The 19,032-nt window shown below is 47.8% G+C and overlaps 1 protein-coding gene across 1 annotated transcript in view; it reads left to right on the top strand.

Moving 5' to 3' along the window:
• The window catches only part of AEBP1 (AE binding protein 1), a 53,258-nt gene that overhangs the window by 27,199 nt on the left and 7,027 nt on the right, over nucleotides 1-19,032 (top strand). The window contains exon 13 of the mRNA XM_075272948.1: nucleotides 1,530-1,614. Coding sequence (XP_075129049.1) covers nucleotides 1,530-1,614 — 85 coding nt within the window. The remainder of the gene's footprint in view (nucleotides 1-1,529; nucleotides 1,615-19,032) is intronic.

Here is a 19,032-nt window from a genome sequence, read left to right as displayed (position 1 = left end):
ATCTGGGCCTAAATCACATTATATGACTAGAAATGCAAAGCCTTGTACATGGAACACTTGTGTAGCCGTGTATGTGAACACTCGGAGTCCTGTAGCTCCAAACTACATAACCCTAGGCACTGTGTTAGTGTCACCATAGGTTGACTCCATATAGCATCCCATTAAGGAGGTATTTTGCCCCAGAAGCAATGACCCGTAGAGTTCTAATACTACTCGCAGCTCTTATATAGTCCCTAAGGCCCCCATAAATGTAATATAAAAGTTGACTGACCTAGGATGACCGATGATGTGAGGAGAAAGAAGGATCCAGTACGATGAATCTTATCATGTCCCAAACTTGGTTCCACCAGAAGATAAGCCGCCGCCACAGGTGTCTGGAACAGAATTATTTTCTTGTCCCTACAAAAAATTCATACATGCTGGACTGAACTGTGTGTGCAAACATTAGGCCAAAAACTGTTGAATCCAGGCAACTTCTCCTGGCCATATTGGTTGTTATCCAGATTTCTGAGAAGTAGATATAGCCAACAAATGATTGAAGTAATCTACTAACAACATGACAAGGACGGCAAATCAAGAACTACATACTTTTTTGGAAGCATTCCGGTAAACTGAAAAATTGTGTTTCCTATTCCGATTACTATTAAAAAGGTGTGACTGTGATTAGGGGAATCTGCCATACAGTGCCCCCCATCATTCGTCTCCATGTCATCATGAAAAACTGGATAACTTGAAGTCTTATCCATGTGCATCAAGTAGTCATGTACTCAATGTCATCATCATCTGGTGGGCCCAGGCTCTAACACTGTAAGGCCAGGTTCACATGGGGTTGTTTGGGCTGGATTTTGATGCGGAATCCGTCAAAAAAACCCGCCTTCCATTGAAATCAATGGGAGCCAGTCATTTCCTTTTTCCGCAAGTGATTTGTTCCCGCTCGCGGAAAAAAAGAAAAGACCTGCCCTTTCTTCAGGCGGATTCCACGGCTGATTCATCTGTGGACGTCTGCTTCGTGACACCTCCCTTCCAACTAGGCCCATCCATTTGGGCCTAATCTGGAGCGGAATGCCGCGACTGGATGCATCCAATCACGGCTAGCCATTTTTTTTTACTGGAATCTGAGGCAGCCTCCATGTCAAAATCCGGCCCAAAAAACCCAGCGTGAACCCAGCCTAATGGTCCAGCAAAGGACACTCTAATTTGAAGGGTACTATGGTCTATTTACTAGGGGTTGTTGGAGTGGGCCCCAGGATCATTTTATCTGGTGGGCTCAAGGAATCTCAGTCCAACACTGCAAGCATTCTAATAGTATTAGGCCACAAAGATGTTGTCAGGCCCAGGGACATCTTGTCCATGGCTACTATTAGCATCATATAGATGGGGGCAAAGACAGATTACTGAAGGTAAGTATATTGTAAGGTTGTTATTCTTAGCAGCTTTCTCCACTAATGAAAATGGGAACATCTGTGTTTTTTTTTGTTTTTGCCTAATTGTTATAGCGGTATCTTTACGCACCTTTTTTTCCATTATAGTGATGATTTTGTCACCTCGTTCTATGTGGGCTTCAGTAATGACAGTCAGAAATGGACCATGTACAGCAATGGCTATGAGGAGATGGTGAGTAGTGTTATGACAGGACCAGTCAGTATTTCTGATAGCAATGTCTTACATACTGGAATTTTCCAGAAACTATCAGTTCTGGAGGATCTTTTCATAGATCTCTACTAGAGATGAGCGAACAGTGTTCTATCGAACTCATGTTCGATCGGATATTAGGCTGTTCGGCATGTTCGAATCGAATCGAACACCGCGTGGTAAAGTGCGCCATTACTCGATTCCCCTCCCACCTTCCCTGGCGCCTTTTTTGCTCCAATAACAGCGCAGGGTAGGTGGGACAGGAACTACGACACCGGTGACGTTGAGAAAAGTAGGCAAAACCCATTGGCTGCCGAAAACATGTGACCTCTAATTTAAAAGAACAGCGCCGCCCAGGTTCGCGTCATTCTGAGCTTGCAATTCACCGAGGACGGAGGTTTCCGTCCAGCTAGCTAGGGCTTAGATTCTGGGTAGGCAGGGACAGGCTAGGATAGGAAGGAGAAGACAACCAACAGCTCTTGTAAGAGCTAAATTCCAGGGAGAAGCTTGTCAGTGTAACGTGGCACTGACGGGCTCAATCGCCGCAACCCAGCTTTCCCAGGATCCTGAATGGAATACACTGTCAGTGTATTCCCGTATACCCGATATATACCCCGATACCCGTTCCAACGGTGTGCCCCCCCACCTTCACCCCAGAAATACCCTGCAAGTCCCCTAGCAATAGAATTGGGGCTATATACACCCACTATTTTTACTACTGGTATACAGTGCCATTGTCTGACTGGGAATTCAAAGAATATATTGGGAATACAAATACCCTCATTTCTTGCTACTGCCATATAGTGCCAGTGTCTGACTGGTAATTCAAAGAATATATTGGGGTTACGTGCACCCACAATTTTTACTACTGGTATACAGTGCCATTGTCTGACTGGGAATTCAAAGAATATATTGGGAATACAAATACCCTCATTTCTTGCTACGGCCATATAGTGCCAGTGTCTGACTGGGAATTCAAAGAATATATTGGGGTTACGTGCACCCACAATTTTTACTACTGGTATACAGTGCCATTGTCTGACTGGGAATTCAAAGAATATATTGGGAATACAAATACCCTCATTTCTTGCTACGGCCATATAGTGCCAGTGTCTGACTGGGAATTCAAAGAATATATTGGGGTTACGTGCACCCACAATTTTTACTACTGGTATACAGTGCCATTGTCTGACTGGGAATTCAAAGAATATATTGGGAATACAAATACCCTCATTTCTTGCTACTGCCATATAGTGCCAGTGTCTGACTGGGAATTCAAAGAATATATTGGGGTTACGTGCACCCACAATTTTTACTACTGGTATACAGTGCCATTGTCTGACTGGGAATTCAAAGAATATATTGGGAATACAAATACCCTCATTTCTTGCTACTGCCATATAGTGCCAGTGTCTGACTGGGAATTCAAAGAATATATTGGGGTTACGTGCACCCACAATTTTTACTACTGGTATACAGTGCCATTGTCTGACTGGGAATTCAAAGAATATATTGGGAATACAAATACCCTCATTTCTTGCTACTGCCATATAGTGCCAGTGTCTGACTGGGAATTCAAAGAATATATTGGGGTTACGTGCACCCACAATTTTTACTACTGGTATACAGTGCCATTGTCTGACTGGGAATTCAAAGAATATATTGGGAATACAAATACCCTCATTTCTTGCTACTGCCATATAGTGCCAGTGTCTGACTGGGAATTCAAAGAATATATTGGGGTTACGTGCACCCACAATTTTTACTACTGGTATACAGTGCCATTGTCTGACTGGGAATTCAAAGAATATATTGGGAATGCAAATACCCTCATTTCTTGCTACTGCCATATAGTGCCAGTGTCTGACTGGGAATTCAAAGAATATATTGGGGTTACGTGCACCCACAATTTTTACTACTGGTATACAGTGCCATTGTCTGACTGGGAATTCAAAGAATATATTGGGAATACAAATACCCTCATTTCTTGCTACTGCCATATAGTGCCAGTGTCTGACTGGGAATTCAAAGAATATATTGGGGTTACGTGCACCCACAATTTTTACTACTGGTATACAGTGCCATTGTCTGACTGGGAATTCAAAGAATATATTGGGAATACAAATACCCTCATTTCTTGCTACTGCCATATAGTGCCAGTGTCTGACTGGTAATTCAAAGAATATATTGGGGTTACGTGCACCCACAATTTTTACTACTGGTATACAGTGCCATTGTCTGACTGGGAATTCAAAGAATATATTGGGAATACAAATACCCTCATTTCTTGCTACTGCCATATAGTGCCAGTGTCTGACTGGTAATTCAAAGAATATATTGGGGTTACGTGCACCCACAATTTTTACTACTGGTATACAGTGCCATTGTCTGACTGGGAATTCAAAGAATATATTGGGAATACAAATACCCTCATTTCTTGCTACGGCCATATAGTGCCAGTGTCTGACTGGGAATTCAAAGAATATATTGGGGTTACGTGCACCCACAATTTTTACTACTGGTATACAGTGCCATTGTCTGACTGGGAATTCAAAGAATATATTGGGAATACAAATACCCTCATTTCTTGCTACTGCCATATAGTGCCAGTGTCTGACTGGGAATTCAAAGAATATATTGGGGTTACGTGCACCCACAATTTTTACTACTGGTATACAGTGCCATTGTCTGACTGGGAATTCAAAGAATATATTGGGAATACAAATACCCTCATTTCTTGCTACTGCCATATAGTGCCAGTGTCTGACTGGGAATTCAAAGAATATATTGGGGTTACGTGCACCCACAATTTTTACTACTGGTATACAGTGCCATTGTCTGACTGGGAATTCAAAGAATATATTGGGAATACAAATACCCTCATTTCTTGCTACTGCCATATAGTGCCAGTGTCTGACTGGGAATTCAAAGAATATATTGGGGTTACGTGCACCCACAATTTTTACTACTGGTATACAGTGCCATTGTCTGACTGGGAATTCAAAGAATATATTGGGAATACAAATACCCTCATTTCTTGCTACTGCCATATAGTGCCAGTGTCTGACTGGGAATTCAAAGAATATATTGGGGTTACGTGCACCCACAATTTTTACTACTGGTATACAGTGCCATTGTCTGACTGGCAATTCAAAGAATATATTGGGAATACAAATACCCTCATTTCTTGCTACTGCCATATAGTGCCAGTGTCTGACTGGGAATTCAAAGAATATATTGGGGTTACGTGCACCCACAATTTTTACTACTGGTATACAGTGCCATTGTCTGACTGGGAATTCAAAGAATATATTGGGAATGCAAATACCCTCATTTCTTGCTACTGCCATATAGTGCCAGTGTCTGACTGGGAATTCAAAGAATATATTGGGGTTACGTGCACCCACAATTTTTACTACTGGTATACAGTGCCATTGTCTGACTGGGAATTCAAAGAATATATTGGGAATACAAATACCCTCATTTCTTGCTACTGCCATATAGTGCCAGTGTCTGACTGGGAATTCAAAGAATATATTGGGGTTACGTGCACCCACAATTTTTACTACTGGTATACAGTGCCATTGTCTGACTGGGAATTCAAAGAATATATTGGGAATACAAATACCCTCATTTCTTGCTACTGCCATATAGTGCCAGTGTCTGACTGGGAATTCAAAGAATATATTGGGGTTACGTGCACCCACAATTTTTACTACTGGTATACAGTGCCATTGTCTGACTGGGAATTCAAAGAATATATTGGGAATACAAATACCCTCATTTCTTGCTACTGCCATATAGTGCCAGTGTCTGACTGGGAATTCAAAGAATATATTGGGGTTACGTGCACCCACAATTTTTACTACTGGTATACAGTGCCATTGTCTGACTGGGAATTCAAAGAATATATTGGGAATACAAATACCCTCATTTCTTGCTACTGCCATATAGTGCCAGTGTCTGACTGGGAATTCAAAGAATATATTGGGGTTACGTGCACCCACAATTTTTACTACTGGTATACAGTGCCATTGTCTGACTGGGAATTCAAAGAATATATTGGGAATACAAATACCCTCATTTCTTGCTACTGCCATATAGTGCCAGTGTCTGACTGGGAATTCAAAGAATATATTGGGGTTACGTGCACCCACAATTTTTACTACTGGTATACAGTGCCATTGTCTGACTGGGAATTCAAAGAATATATTGGGGTTATAAATACCCTCATTTCTTGCTACTGCCATATAGTGCCAGTATCTGACTGGTAATTCAAAGAATATATTGGGGTTACGTGCACCCACAATTTTTACTACTGGTATACAGTGCCATTGTCTGACTGGGAATTCAAAGAATATATTGGGAATACAAATACCCTCATTTCTTGCTACTGCCATATAGTGCCAGTGTCTGACTGGTAATTCAAAGAATATATTGGGGTTACGTGCACCCACAATTTTTACTACTGGTATACAGTGCCAGTGTCTGACTGGGAATTCAAAGAATATATTGGGAATACAAATACCCTCATTTCTTGCTACTGCCATATAGTGCCAGTTTCTGACTGGTAATTCAAAGAATATATTGTGGTTACGTGCACCCACAATTTTTACTACTGGTATACAGTGCCATTGTCTGACTGGGAATTCAAAGAATATATTGGGGTTATAAATACCCTCATTTCTTGCTACTGCCATATAGTGCCAGTTTCTGACTGGTAATTCAAAGAATATATTGTGGTTACGTGCACCCACAATTTTTACTACTGGTATACAGTGCCATTGTCTGACTGGGAATTCAAAGAATATATTGGGGTTATAAATACCCTCATTTCTTGCTACTGCCATATAGTGCCAGTTTCTGACTGGTAATTCAAAGAATATATTGGGGTTACGTGCACCCACAATTTTTACTACTGGTATACAGTGCCATTGTCTGACTGGGAATTCAAAGAGTATATTGGGAATACAAATACCCTCATTTCTTGCTACTGCCATATAGTGCCAGTTTCTGACTGGGAATTCAAAGAATATATTGGGGTTACGTGCACCCACAATTTTTACTACTGGTATACAGTGCCATTGTCTGACTGGGAATTCAAAGAATATATTGGGAATACAAATACCCTCATTTCTTGCTACTGCCATATAGTGCCAGTGTCTGACTGGGAATTCAAAGAATATATTGGGGTTACGTGCACCCACAATTTTTACTACTGGTATACAGTGCCATTGTCTGACTGGGAATTCAAAGAATATATTGGGGTTATAAATACCCTCATTTCTTGCTACTGCCATATAGTGCCAGTTTCTGACTGGTAATTCAAAGAATATATTGTGGTTACGTGCACCCACAATTTTTACTACTGGTATACAGTGCCATTGTCTGACTGGGAATTCAAAGAATATATTGGGGTTATAAATACCCTCATTTCTTGCTACTGCCATATAGTGCCAGTTTCTGACTGGTAATTCAAAGAATATATTGTGGTTACGTGCACCCACAATTTTTACTACTGGTATACAGTGCCATTGTCTGACTGGGAATTCAAAGAATATATTGGGGTTATAAATACCCTCATTTCTTGCTACTGCCATATAGTGCCAGTTTCTGACTGGTAATTCAAAGAATATATTGGGGTTACGTGCACCCACAATTTTTACTACTGGTATACAGTGCCATTGTCTGACTGGGAATTCAAAGAATATATTGGGGTTATAAATACCCTCATTTCTTGCTACTGCCATATAGTGCCAGTTTCTGACTGGTAATTCAAAGAATATATTGGGGTTACGTGCACCCACAATTTTTACTACTGGTATACAGTGCCATTGTCTGACTGGGAATTCAAAGAATATATTGGGGTTATAAATACCCTCATTTCTTGCTACTGCCATATAGTGCCAGTTTCTGACTGGTAATTCAAAGAATATATTGGGGTTACGTGCACCCACAATTTTTACTACTGGTATACAGTGCCATTGTCTGACTGGGAATTCAAAGAGTATATTGGGAATACAAATACCCTCATTTCTTGCTACTGCCATATAGTGCCAGTTTCTGACTGGGAATTCAAAGAATATATTGGGGTTACGTGCACCCACAATTTTTACTACTGGTATACAGTGCCAATTTCTAACTAGGAATTCAAAATGCGCAAGGCTCCCGGAAAGGGACGTGGACGAGGCCGTGGGCGAGGTCGGGGGAATGGTTCTGGGGAGCAAGGTAGCAGTGAAGCCACAGGGCGTCCCGTGCCTACTCCTGTGGGGCAGCAAGCATTGCGCCACTCCACAGTGCCAGGGTTGCTTGCCACATTAACTAAACTGCAGGGTACAAACCTTAGTAGGCCCGAGAACCAGGAACAGGTCTTGCAATGGCTGTCAGAGAACGCTTACAGCACATTGTCCAGCAGCCAGTCAGACTCTGCCTCCTCTCCTCCTATTACCCAACAGTCTTGTCTTCCTTCCTCCCAAAATTCCGAAGCTTTACAGAACAATAACCCAAACTGTCCCTGCTCCCCAGAGCTGTTCTCCGCTCCTTTCATTGTCCCTCAACCTGCCTCTCCACGTCACGATTCCACGAACCTAACAGAGGAGCATCTGTGTCCAGATGCTCAAACACTAGAGTCTCCTCCATCTCCGTTCGATTTGGTGGTGGATGACCAGCAACCCACCCTCATCGACGATGATGTGACGCAGTTGCCGTCAGGGCATCCAGTTGACCGGCGCATTGTGCGGGAGGAGGAGATGAGACAGGAGTTGGAAGAGGAAGTGGTGGATGATGAGGACACTGACCCGACCTGGACAGGGGGGATGTCAAGCGGGGAAAGTAGTGTGGATGTTGAGGCAGGTGCAGCACCAAAAAGGGTAGCTAGAGGCAGAGGCAGAGGTCAGCAGCTTAGGCGAAGCCAGGCCACACCCGGAATCTCCCAAGATGTTCCAGTTCGTACCCAGCCCCGAAAAACTCCCACCTCGAGGGCACGTTTCTCGAAGGTGTGGAGTTTTTTCAAGGAATGCGCCGAGGACAGATATAGTGTTGTCTGCACAATTTGCCTCTCGAAATTGATTAGGGGCTCTGAGAAGAGCAACCTGTCCACCACTTCAATGCGCCGTCATTTGGAATCCAAGCACTGGAATCAGTGGCAGGCAGCAACGGCAGGACAAAGGCCGCCTGCCGTTCACGCCACTGCCACTGCCTCTGCCACTGCCTCTGCCTCTGCCACTGCCACTGCTGACTGTGCTGGCGATGCACTCCAGAGGACGAGCCAGGACACCACTTCATCTGCCTCCGCCACTTTGTTGACTTCTACCTCATCCTCCCCTGGTCCTGTCTTATCTCCTTCTCCTGCACCATCAAAGGCACCATCAGGCGTTTCTTTACAACAACCCACCATCTCTCAGACATTGGAGCGTCGGCAGAAATACACTGCTAACCACCCACACGCGCAAGCCTTGAACGCCAACATCGCTAAACTGCTGGCCCAGGAGATGTTGGCGTTCCGGCTTGTTGAAACTCCCGCCTTCCTGGACCTGATGGCAACTGCGGCACCTCGCTATGCCGTCCCTAGCCGTCACTACTTCTCCCGGTGTGCCGTCCCCGCCTTGCACCAGCACGTGTCACTCAACATCAGGCGGGCCCTTAGTTCCGCGCTTTGCACAAAGGTCCACTTGACCACCGACGCGTGGACAAGTGCATGCGGACAGGGACGCTACATTTCACTGACGGCACACTGGGTGAATGTAGTTGAGGCTGGGACTGCTTCCCAAACTGGCCCGGTGTACCTCGTCTCCCCGCCTAACATTCCTGGCAGGGACACGAGAAGAACACCCCCCTCCTCCTCCTCCTCTACCGCCTCCTCCTCCGCCACCGCCTCCTCCTCCGCCACCGCCTCCTCCTCCGCTGTTAGATTGACCCCAGCTACGAGTTGGAAACGTTGCAGCACTGGCGTTGGTAGACGTCAGCAGGCTGTGCTGAAGCTGATCAGCTTGGGGGACAGACAGCACACTGCCTCCGAGGTGAGGGATGCCCTCCTCGATGAGACGGCAATATGGTTTGAGCCGCTGCACCTGGGCCCAGGCATGGTCGTTTGTGATAACGGCCGGAACCTGGTAGCAGCTCTGGAGCTTGCCGGACTCCAACATGTTCCATGCCTGGCCCACGTCTTCAACCTAGTGGTGCAACGTTTCCTAAAGAGCTACCCCAATGTTCCAGAGCTACTGGTGAAAGTGCGGCGCATGTGCGCCCACTTTCGCAAGTCGACAGTAGCCGCTGCTAGCTTAAAATCTCTCCAGCAACGCCTGCATGTGCCACAACACCGGCTTTTGTGCGACGTCCCCACACGCTGGAACTCAACGTTTCAGATGTTGAATAGAGTGGTTGAGCAGCAGAGACCTTTGATGGAATACCAGCTACAAAACCCTAGGGTGCCACAAAGTCAGCTGCCTCAGTTTCACATCCATGAGTGGCCATGGATGAGAGACCTTTGTGACATCCTACGGGTCTTTGAGGAGTCCACAAGGAGGGTGAGCTCTGAGGATGCGATGGTGAGCCTTACAATCCCGCTCTTGTGTGTTCTGAGAGAATCCCTGATTGACATCAGGGATAACTCAGATCACACAGAGGAGTTAGGGATAGCATCCGATCCGTCACAGCTGGAGAGTAGGTCCACACATCTGTCCGCTTCACTGCGTTTAATGGAGGAGGAGGAGGAGGAGGAGGAGGAAGAAGAGTTGTCCGATGATGTGATGGTGATACAGGAGGCTTCCGGGCAACTTCGAATCGTCCCATTGTTGCAGCGCGGATGGGTAGACATGGAGGATGAGGAGGAAATGGAGATTGAACTTTCCGGTGGGGCCAGAGGAGTCATGCCAACTAACACTGTGGCAGACATGGCTGAGTTCATGTTGGGGTGCTTTACAACCGACAAGCGTATTGTCAAAATCATGGAGGACAACCAGTACTGGATCTTTGCTATCCTTGACCCCCGGTATAAAAACAACATCTCGTCTTTTATTCCGGTAGAGGGGAGGGCCAATCGCATCAATGCTTGCCACAGGCAATTGGTGCAGAATATGATGGAGATGTTTCCAGCATGTGACGTTGGCGGCAGGGAGGGCAGTTCCTCCAGTAGGCAACCAAGTTCTCACCGGTCCACACAAACGAGGGGCACACTGTCTAAGGTCTGGGACACCTTGATGGCACCCCCTCGCCAAAGTGCCGCCACGGAGGGTCCTAGTGTCACCAGGCGTGAGAAGTATAGGCGCATGTTGCGGGAATACCTTTCCGACCACAGCCCTGTCCTCTCCGACCCCTCTGCGCCCTACACGTATTGGGTGTCGAAGTTGGACCTGTGGCTTGAACTTGCCCTATATGCCTTGGAGGTGCTGTCCTGTCCTGCCGCCAGCGTCCTATCTGAGAGGGTGTTCAGTGCAGCCGGTGGCATCATCACTGACAAGCGCACCCGTCTGTCAGCTGAGAGTGCCGACCGGCTCACTTTGATAAAAATGAACCACCACTGGATAGAGCCTTCATTTTTGTGCCCACCTGTGTAAAGCACCCCAACATGAAACTCCATGTCTGTACTCAACCTCTCCAATTCCTCCGCATCCTCATACTCATCCACCATAAGCGTTGCACAATTCTGCTAATACTAGGCTCCCTCCAACATGATTTCCCCCAACTCTGCTGGTTAGAGGCTCCCTCCACCCTGATTTCCACCAACTCTGCTGGTTAGAGGCTCCCTCCACCCTGCTTTCCCACAACTCTGCTGGTTAGAGGCTCCCTCCACCATGAATTTGCCCAAACTGGGCTGTTTAGAGGCTCCCTCCACCATGAATTGGTCCAAACTGGGTTTTTTAGAGGCTCCCTCCACCATGAATTGGTCCAAACTGGGCTGTTTAGAGGCTCCCTCCACCATGAATTTGCCCAAACTGGGCTGTTTAGCGGCTCCCTCCACCATTAATTGGTCCAAACTGGGCTGGTTAGAGGCTCCCTCCACCATGAATTTGCCCAAACTGGGCTGTTTAGAGGCTCCCTCCACCATGAATTTGCCCAAACTGGGCTGGTTAGAGGCTCCCTCCACCATGAATTGGTCCAAACTGGGGTTTTTAGAGGCTCCCTCCACCATGAATTGGTCCAAACTTGGCTGTTTAGAGGCTCCCTCCACCATTAATTGGTCCAAACTGGGCTGGTTAGAGGCTCCCTCCACCATGAATTGGTCCAAACTGGGTTTTTTAGAGGCTCCCTCCACCATGAATTGGTCCAAACTGGGGTTTTTAGAGGCTCCCTCCACCATGAATTGGTCCAAACTGGGCTGTTTAGCGGCTCCCTCCACCATTAATTGGTCCAAACTGGGCTGGTTAGAGGCTCCCTCCACCATGAATTTGCCCAAACTGGGCTGTTTAGAGGCTCCCTCCACCATGAATTTGCCCAAACTGGGTTTTTTAGAGGCTCCCTCCACCATGAATTGGTCCAAACTGGGGTTTTTAGAGGCTCCCTCCACCATGAATTGGTCCAAACTTGGCTGTTTAGAGGCTCCCTCCACCATTAATTGGTCCAAACTGGGCTGGTTAGAGGCTCCCTCCACCATGAATTGGTCCAAACTGGGTTTTTTAGAGGCTCCCTCCACCATGAATTTGCCCAAACTGGGCTGTTTAGAGGCTCCCTCCACCATGAATTGGTCCAAACTGGGCTGGTTAGAGGCTCCCTCCACCATGAATTTCCCAAAACTTGGCTGTTTAGAGGCTCCCTCCACCATTAATTGGTCCAAACTGGGCTGGTTAGAGGCTCCCTCCACCATGAATTTGCCCAAACTGGGCTGTTTAGAGGCTCCCTCCACCATGAATTTGCCCAAACTGGGCTGTTTAGAGGCTCCCTCCACCATGAATTGGTCCAAACTGGGTTTTTTAGAGGCTCCCTCCACCATGAATTGGTCCAAACTGGGCTGTTTAGAGGCTCCCTCCACCATGAATTTGCCCAAACTGGGCTGTTTAGCGGCTCCCTCCACCATTAATTGGTCCAAACTGGGCTGGTTAGAGGCTCCCTCCACCATGAATTTGCCCAAACTGGGCTGTTTAGAGGCTCCCTCCACCATGAATTTGCCCAAACTGGGCTGGTTGGAGGCTCCCTCCACCATGAATTGGTCCAAACTGGGTTTTTTAGAGGCTCCCTCCACCATGAATTTGCCCAAACTGGGCTGTTTAGAGGCTCCCTCCACCATGAATTGGTCCAAACTGGGCTGTTTAGAGGCTCCCTCCACCATTAATTGGTCCAAACTGGGCTGTTTAGAGGCTCCCTCCACCATGAATTTCCCAAAACTTGGCTGTTTAGAGGCTCCCTCCACCATTAATTGGTCCAAACTGGGCTGGTTAGAGGCTCCCTCCACCATGATTTTGCCCAAACTGGGCTGTTTAGAGGCTCCCTCCACCATGAATTGGTCCAAACTGGGTTTTTTAGAGGCTCCCTCCACCATGAATTGGTCCAAACTGGGCTGTTTAGAGGCTCCCTCCACCATGAATTTGCCCAAACTGGGCTGTTTAGCGGCTCCCTCCACCATTAATTGGTCCAAACTGGGCTGGTTAGAGGCTCCCTCCACCATGAATTTGCCCAAACTGGGCTGTTTAGAGGCTCCCTCCACCATGAATTTGCCCAAACTGGGCTGGTTAGAGGCTCCCTCCACCATGAATTGGTCCAAACTGGGGTTTTTAGAGGCTCCCTCCACCATGAATTGGTCCAAACTTGGCTGTTTAGAGGCTCCCTCCACCATTAATTGGTCCAAACTGGGCTGGTTAGAGGCTCCCTCCACCATGAATTGGTCCAAACTGGGTTTTTTAGAGGCTCCCTCCACCATGAATTGGTCCAAACTGGGGTTTTTAGAGGCTCCCTCCACCATGAATTGGTCCAAACTGGGCTGTTTAGCGGCTCCCTCCACCATTAATTGGTCCAAACTGGGCTGGTTAGAGGCTCCCTCCACCATGAATTTGCCCAAACTGGGCTGTTTAGAGGCTCCCTCCACCATGAATTTGCCCAAACTGGGCTGGTTAGAGGCTCCCTCCACCATGAATTGGTCCAAACTGGGGTTTTTAGAGGCTCCCTCCACCATTAATTGGTCCAAACTGGGCTGGTTAGAGGCTCCCTCCACCATGAATTGGTCCAAACTGGGTTTTTTAGAGGCTCCCTCCACCATGAATTTGCCCAAACTGGGCTGTTTAGAGGCTCCCTCCACCATGAACTGGTCCAAACTGGGCTGGTTAGAGGCTCCCTCCACCATGAATTTCCCAAAACTTGGCTGTTTAGAGGCTCCCTCCACCATTAATTGGTCCAAACTGGGCTGGTTAGAGGCTCCCTCCACCATGAATTTGCCCAAACTGGGCTGTTTAGAGGCTCCCTCCACCATGAATTTGCCCAAACTGGGCTGTTTAGAGGCTCCCTCCACCATGAATTGGTCCAAACTGGGTTTTTTAGAGGCTCCCTCCACCATGAATTGGTCCAAACTGGGCTGTTTAGAGGCTCCCTCCACCATGAATTTGCCCAAACTGGGCTGTTTAGCGGCTCCCTCCACCATTAATTGGTCCAAACTGGGCTGGTTAGAGGCTCCCTCCACCATGAATTTGCCCAAACTGGGCTGTTTAGAGGCTCCCTCCACCATGAATTTGCCCAAACTGGGCTGGTTAGAGGCTCCCTCCACCATGAATTGGTCCAAACTGGGTTTTTTAGAGGCTCCCTCCACCATGAATTTGCCCAAACTGGGCTGTTTAGAGGCTCCCTCCACCATGAATTGGTCCAAACTGGGCTGTTTAGAGGCTCCCTCCACCATTAATTGGTCCAAACTGGGCTGGTTAGAGGCTCCCTCCACCATGAATTTCCCAAAACTTGGCTGTTTAGAGGCTCCCTCCACCATTAATTGGTCCAAACTGGGCTGGTTAGAGGCTCCCTCCACCATGAATTTGCCCAAACTGGGCTGTTTAGAGGCTCCCTCCACCATGAATTGGTCCAAACTGGGTTTTTTAGAGGCTCCCTCCACCATGAATTGGTCCAAACTGGGCTGTTTAGAGGGTCCCTCCACCATGAATTTGCCCAAACTGGGCTGTTTAGCGGCTCCCTCCACCATTAATTGGTCCAAACTGGGCTGGTTAGAGGCTCCCTCCACCATGAATTTGCCCAAACTGGGCTGTTTAGAGGCTCCCTCCACCATGAATTTGCCCAAACTGGGCTGGTTAGAGGCTCCCTCCACCATGAATTGGTCCAAACTGGGGTTTTTAGAGGCTCCCTCCACCATGAATTTCCCAAAACTTGGCTGTTTAGAGGCTCCCTCCACCATTAATTGGTCCAAACTGGGCTGGTTAGAGGCTCCCTCCACCATGATTTTGCCCAAACTGGGCTGTTTAGAGGCTCCCTCCACCATGAATTGGTCCAAACTGGGTTTTTTAGAGGCTCCCTCCACCATGAATTGGTCCAAACTGGGCTGTTTAGAGGCTCCCTCCACCATGAATTTGCCCAAACTGGGCTGTTTAGCGGCTCCCTCCACCATTAATTGGTCCAAACTGGGCTGGTTAGAGGCTCCCTCCACCATGAATTTGCCCAAACTGGGCTGTTTAGAGGCTCCCTCCACCATGAATTTGCCCAAACTGGGCTGGTTAGAGGCTCCCTCCACCATGAATTGGTCCAAACTGGGGTTTTTAGAGGCTCCCTCCACCATGAATTGGTCCAAACTTGGCTGTTTAGAGGCTCCCTCCACCATTAATTGGTCCAAACTGGGCTGGTTAGAGGCTCCCTCCACCATGAATTGGTCCAAACTGGGTTTTTTAGAGGCTCCCTCCACCATGAATTGGTCCAAACTGGGGTTTTTAGAGGCTCCCTCCACCATGAATTGGTCCAAACTGGGCTGTTTAGCGGCTCCCTCCACCATTAATTGGTCCAAACTGGGCTGGTTAGAGGCTCCCTCCACCATGAATTTGCCCAAACTGGGCTGTTTAGAGGCTCCCTCCACCATGAATTTGCCCAAACTGGGCTGGTTAGAGGCTCCCTCCACCATGAATTGGTCCAAACTGGGGTTTTTAGAGGCTCCCTCCACCATGAATTGGTCCAAACTTGGCTGTTTAGAGGCTCCCTCCACCATTAATTGGTCCAAACTGGGCTGGTTAGAGGCTCCCTCCACCATGAATTGGTCCAAACTGGGTTTTTTAGAGGCTCCCTCCACCATGAATTTGCCCAAACTGGGCTGTTTAGAGGCTCCCTCCACCATGAACTGGTCCAAACTGGGCTGGTTAGAGGCTCCCTCCACCATGAATTTCCCAAAACTTGGCTGTTTAGAGGCTCCCTCCACCATTAATTGGTCCAAACTGGGCTGGTTAGAGGCTCCCTCCACCATGAATTTGCCCAAACTGGGCTGTTTAGAGGCTCCCTCCACCATGAATTTGCCCAAACTGGGCTGTTTAGAGGCTCCCTCCACCATGAATTGGTCCAAACTGGGTTTTTTAGAGGCTCCCTCCACCATGAATTGGTCCAAACTGGGCTGTTTAGAGGCTCCCTCCACCATGAATTTGCCCAAACTGGGCTGTTTAGCGGCTCCCTCCACCATTAATTGGTCCAAACTGGGCTGGTTAGAGGCTCCCTCCACCATGAATTTGCCCAAACTGGGCTGTTTAGAGGCTCCCTCCACCATGAATTTGCCCAAACTGGGCTGGTTAGAGGCTCCCTCCACCATGAATTGGTCCAAACTGGGTTTTTTAGAGGCTCCCTCCACCATGAATTTGCCCAAACTGGGCTGTTTAGAGGCTCCCTCCACCATGAATTGGTCCAAACTGGGCTGTTTAGAGGCTCCCTCCACCATTAATTGGTCCAAACTGGGCTGGTTAGAGGCTCCCTCCACCATGAATTTCCCAAAACTTGGCTGTTTAGAGGCTCCCTCCACCATTAATTGGTCCAAACTGGGCTGGTTAGAGGCTCCCTCCACCATGAATTTGCCCAAACTGGGCTGTTTAGAGGCTCCCTCCACCATGAATTGGTCCAAACTGGGTTTTTTAGAGGCTCCCTCCACCATGAATTGGTCCAAACTGGGCTGTTTAGAGGGTCCCTCCACCATGAATTTGCCCAAACTGGGCTGTTTAGCGGCTCCCTCCACCATTAATTGGTCCAAACTGGGCTGGTTAGAGGCTCCCTCCACCATGAATTTGCCCAAACTGGGCTGTTTAGAGGCTCCCTCCACCATGAATTTGCCCAAACTGGGCTGGTTAGAGGCTCCCTCCACCATGAATTGGTCCAAACTGGGGTTTTTAGAGGCTCCCTCCACCATGAATTGGTCCAAACTTGGCTGTTTAGAGGCTCCCTCCACCATTAATTGGTCCAAACTGGGCTGGTTAGAGGCTCCCTCCACCATGAATTGGTCCAAACTGGGTTTTTTAGAGGCTCCCTCCACCATGAATTTGCCCAAACTGGGCTGTTTAGAGGCTCCCTCCACCATGAATTGGTCCAAACTGGGCTGGTTAGAGGCTCCCTCCACCATGAATTTCCCAAAACTTGGCTGTTTAGAGGCTCCCTCCACCATTAATTGGTCCAAACTGGGCTGGTTAGAGGCTCCCTCCACCATGAATTTGCCCAAACTGGGCTGTTTAGAGGCTCCCTCCACCATGAATTTGCCCAAACTGGGCTGTTTAGAGGCTCCCTCCACCATGAATTGGTCCAAACTGGGTTTTTTAGAGGCTCCCTCCACCATGAATTGGTCCAAACTGGGGTTTTTAGAGGCTCCCTCCACCATGAATTGGTCCAAACTGGGCTGTTTAGCGGCTCCCTCCACCATTAATTGGTCCAAACTGGGCTGGTTAGAGGCTCCCTCCACCATGAATTTGCCCAAACTGGGCTGTTTAGAGGCTCCCTCCACCATGAATTTGCCCAAACTGGGCTGTTTAGAGGCTCCCTCCACCATGAATTTGCCCAAACTGGGCTGTTTAGAGGCTCCCTCCACCATGAATTTGCCCAAACTGGGCTGTTTAGAGGCTCCCTCCACCATGAATTGGTCCAAACTGGGCTGGTTAGAGGCTCCCTCCACCATGAATTTCCCAAAACTTGGCTGTTTAGAGGCTCCCTCCACCATTAATTGGTCCAAACTGGGCTGGTTAGAGGCTCCCTCCACCATGAATTTGCCCAAACTGGGCTGTTTAGAGGCTCCCTCCACCATGAATTTGCCCAAACTGGGCTGTTTAGAGGCTCCCTCCACCATGAATTGGTCCAAACTGGGTTTTTTAGAGGCTCCCTCCACCATGAATTGGTCCAAACTGGGCTGGTTAGAGGCTCCCTCCACCATTAATTGGTCCAAACTGGGCTGGTTAGAGGCTCCCTCCACCATTAATTGGTCCAAACTGGGCTGGTTAGAGGCTCCCTCCACCATTAATTGGTCCAAACTGGGCTGGTTAGAGGCTCCCTCCACCATTAATTGGTCCAAACTGGGCTGTTTAGAGGCTCCCTCCACCATGAATTTGCCCAAACTGGGCTGGTTAGAGGCTCCCTCCACCATGAATTGGTCCAAACTGGGGTTTTTAGAGGCTCCCTCCACCATGAATTTGCCCAAACTGGGGTGTTTAGAGGCTCCCTCCACCATGAATTTGCCCAAACTCTGCTGGTTAGAGGCTCAATCCACCCTGATTTTCAAAACAAATGTTGGTGCCAACCTCAACTTACTACAAGGGCCAAATTCACTGCTGGTGACAAGCTCTCCTCACTGCAAGTGCCAAATACACATGTTTCAAGGTGTTTTCCTACTGTCAGAGAGGTGGTATTGAGTGTGTAAAGTGTGTAGTTGTTAGGCTGTGATGTTGGGGTAATAGAGGGTCTTTGGTGTGTTAGATGCCCCCAGACATGCTTCCCCTGCTGTCCCAGTGTCATTCCAGAGGTGTTGGCATCATTTCCTGGGGTGTCATAGTGGACTTGGTGACCCTCCAGACACGGATTTGGGTTTCCCCCTTAACGAGTATCTGTTCCCCATAGACTATAATGGGGTTCGAAACCCGTTCGAACACACGAACATTGAGCGGCTGTTCGAATCGAATTTCGAACCTCGAACATTTTAGTGTTCGCTCATCTCTAATCTCTACGTCATGTAATTCCTCTGTTATTCCTTCTGGAAAAATATGAACACATTGACAACTAGACTTTTCCATTCCATGTGTCAATTGTCCATGCTCCTACACACCATGACAGTGTCCAGTGCTGACATAGGGGCGCACCTCATTATATGCTATAAGTGTGTGAGATGGGAACACTTCACCTAAGACAGGGGGCGCACTAGGCGTAACAGAGTGGAGCGGATTTAGGATTTGGACAGTTCATTCTTGAGGCTGTATCCGCAGCACTACTAGACAGGCTGATTATTGGGAATAAGCATTCATTCCCGGTAATCGCCGG

Source organism: Leptodactylus fuscus, chromosome 5, assembly GCF_031893055.1.
Source record: "Leptodactylus fuscus isolate aLepFus1 chromosome 5, aLepFus1.hap2, whole genome shotgun sequence".
Taxonomy (NCBI): Eukaryota; Metazoa; Chordata; class Amphibia; order Anura; family Leptodactylidae; genus Leptodactylus; species Leptodactylus fuscus.
The sequence above is the reverse complement of the archived record's forward strand: the minus strand, read 5'-3'. Positions and strand labels throughout refer to the sequence as shown.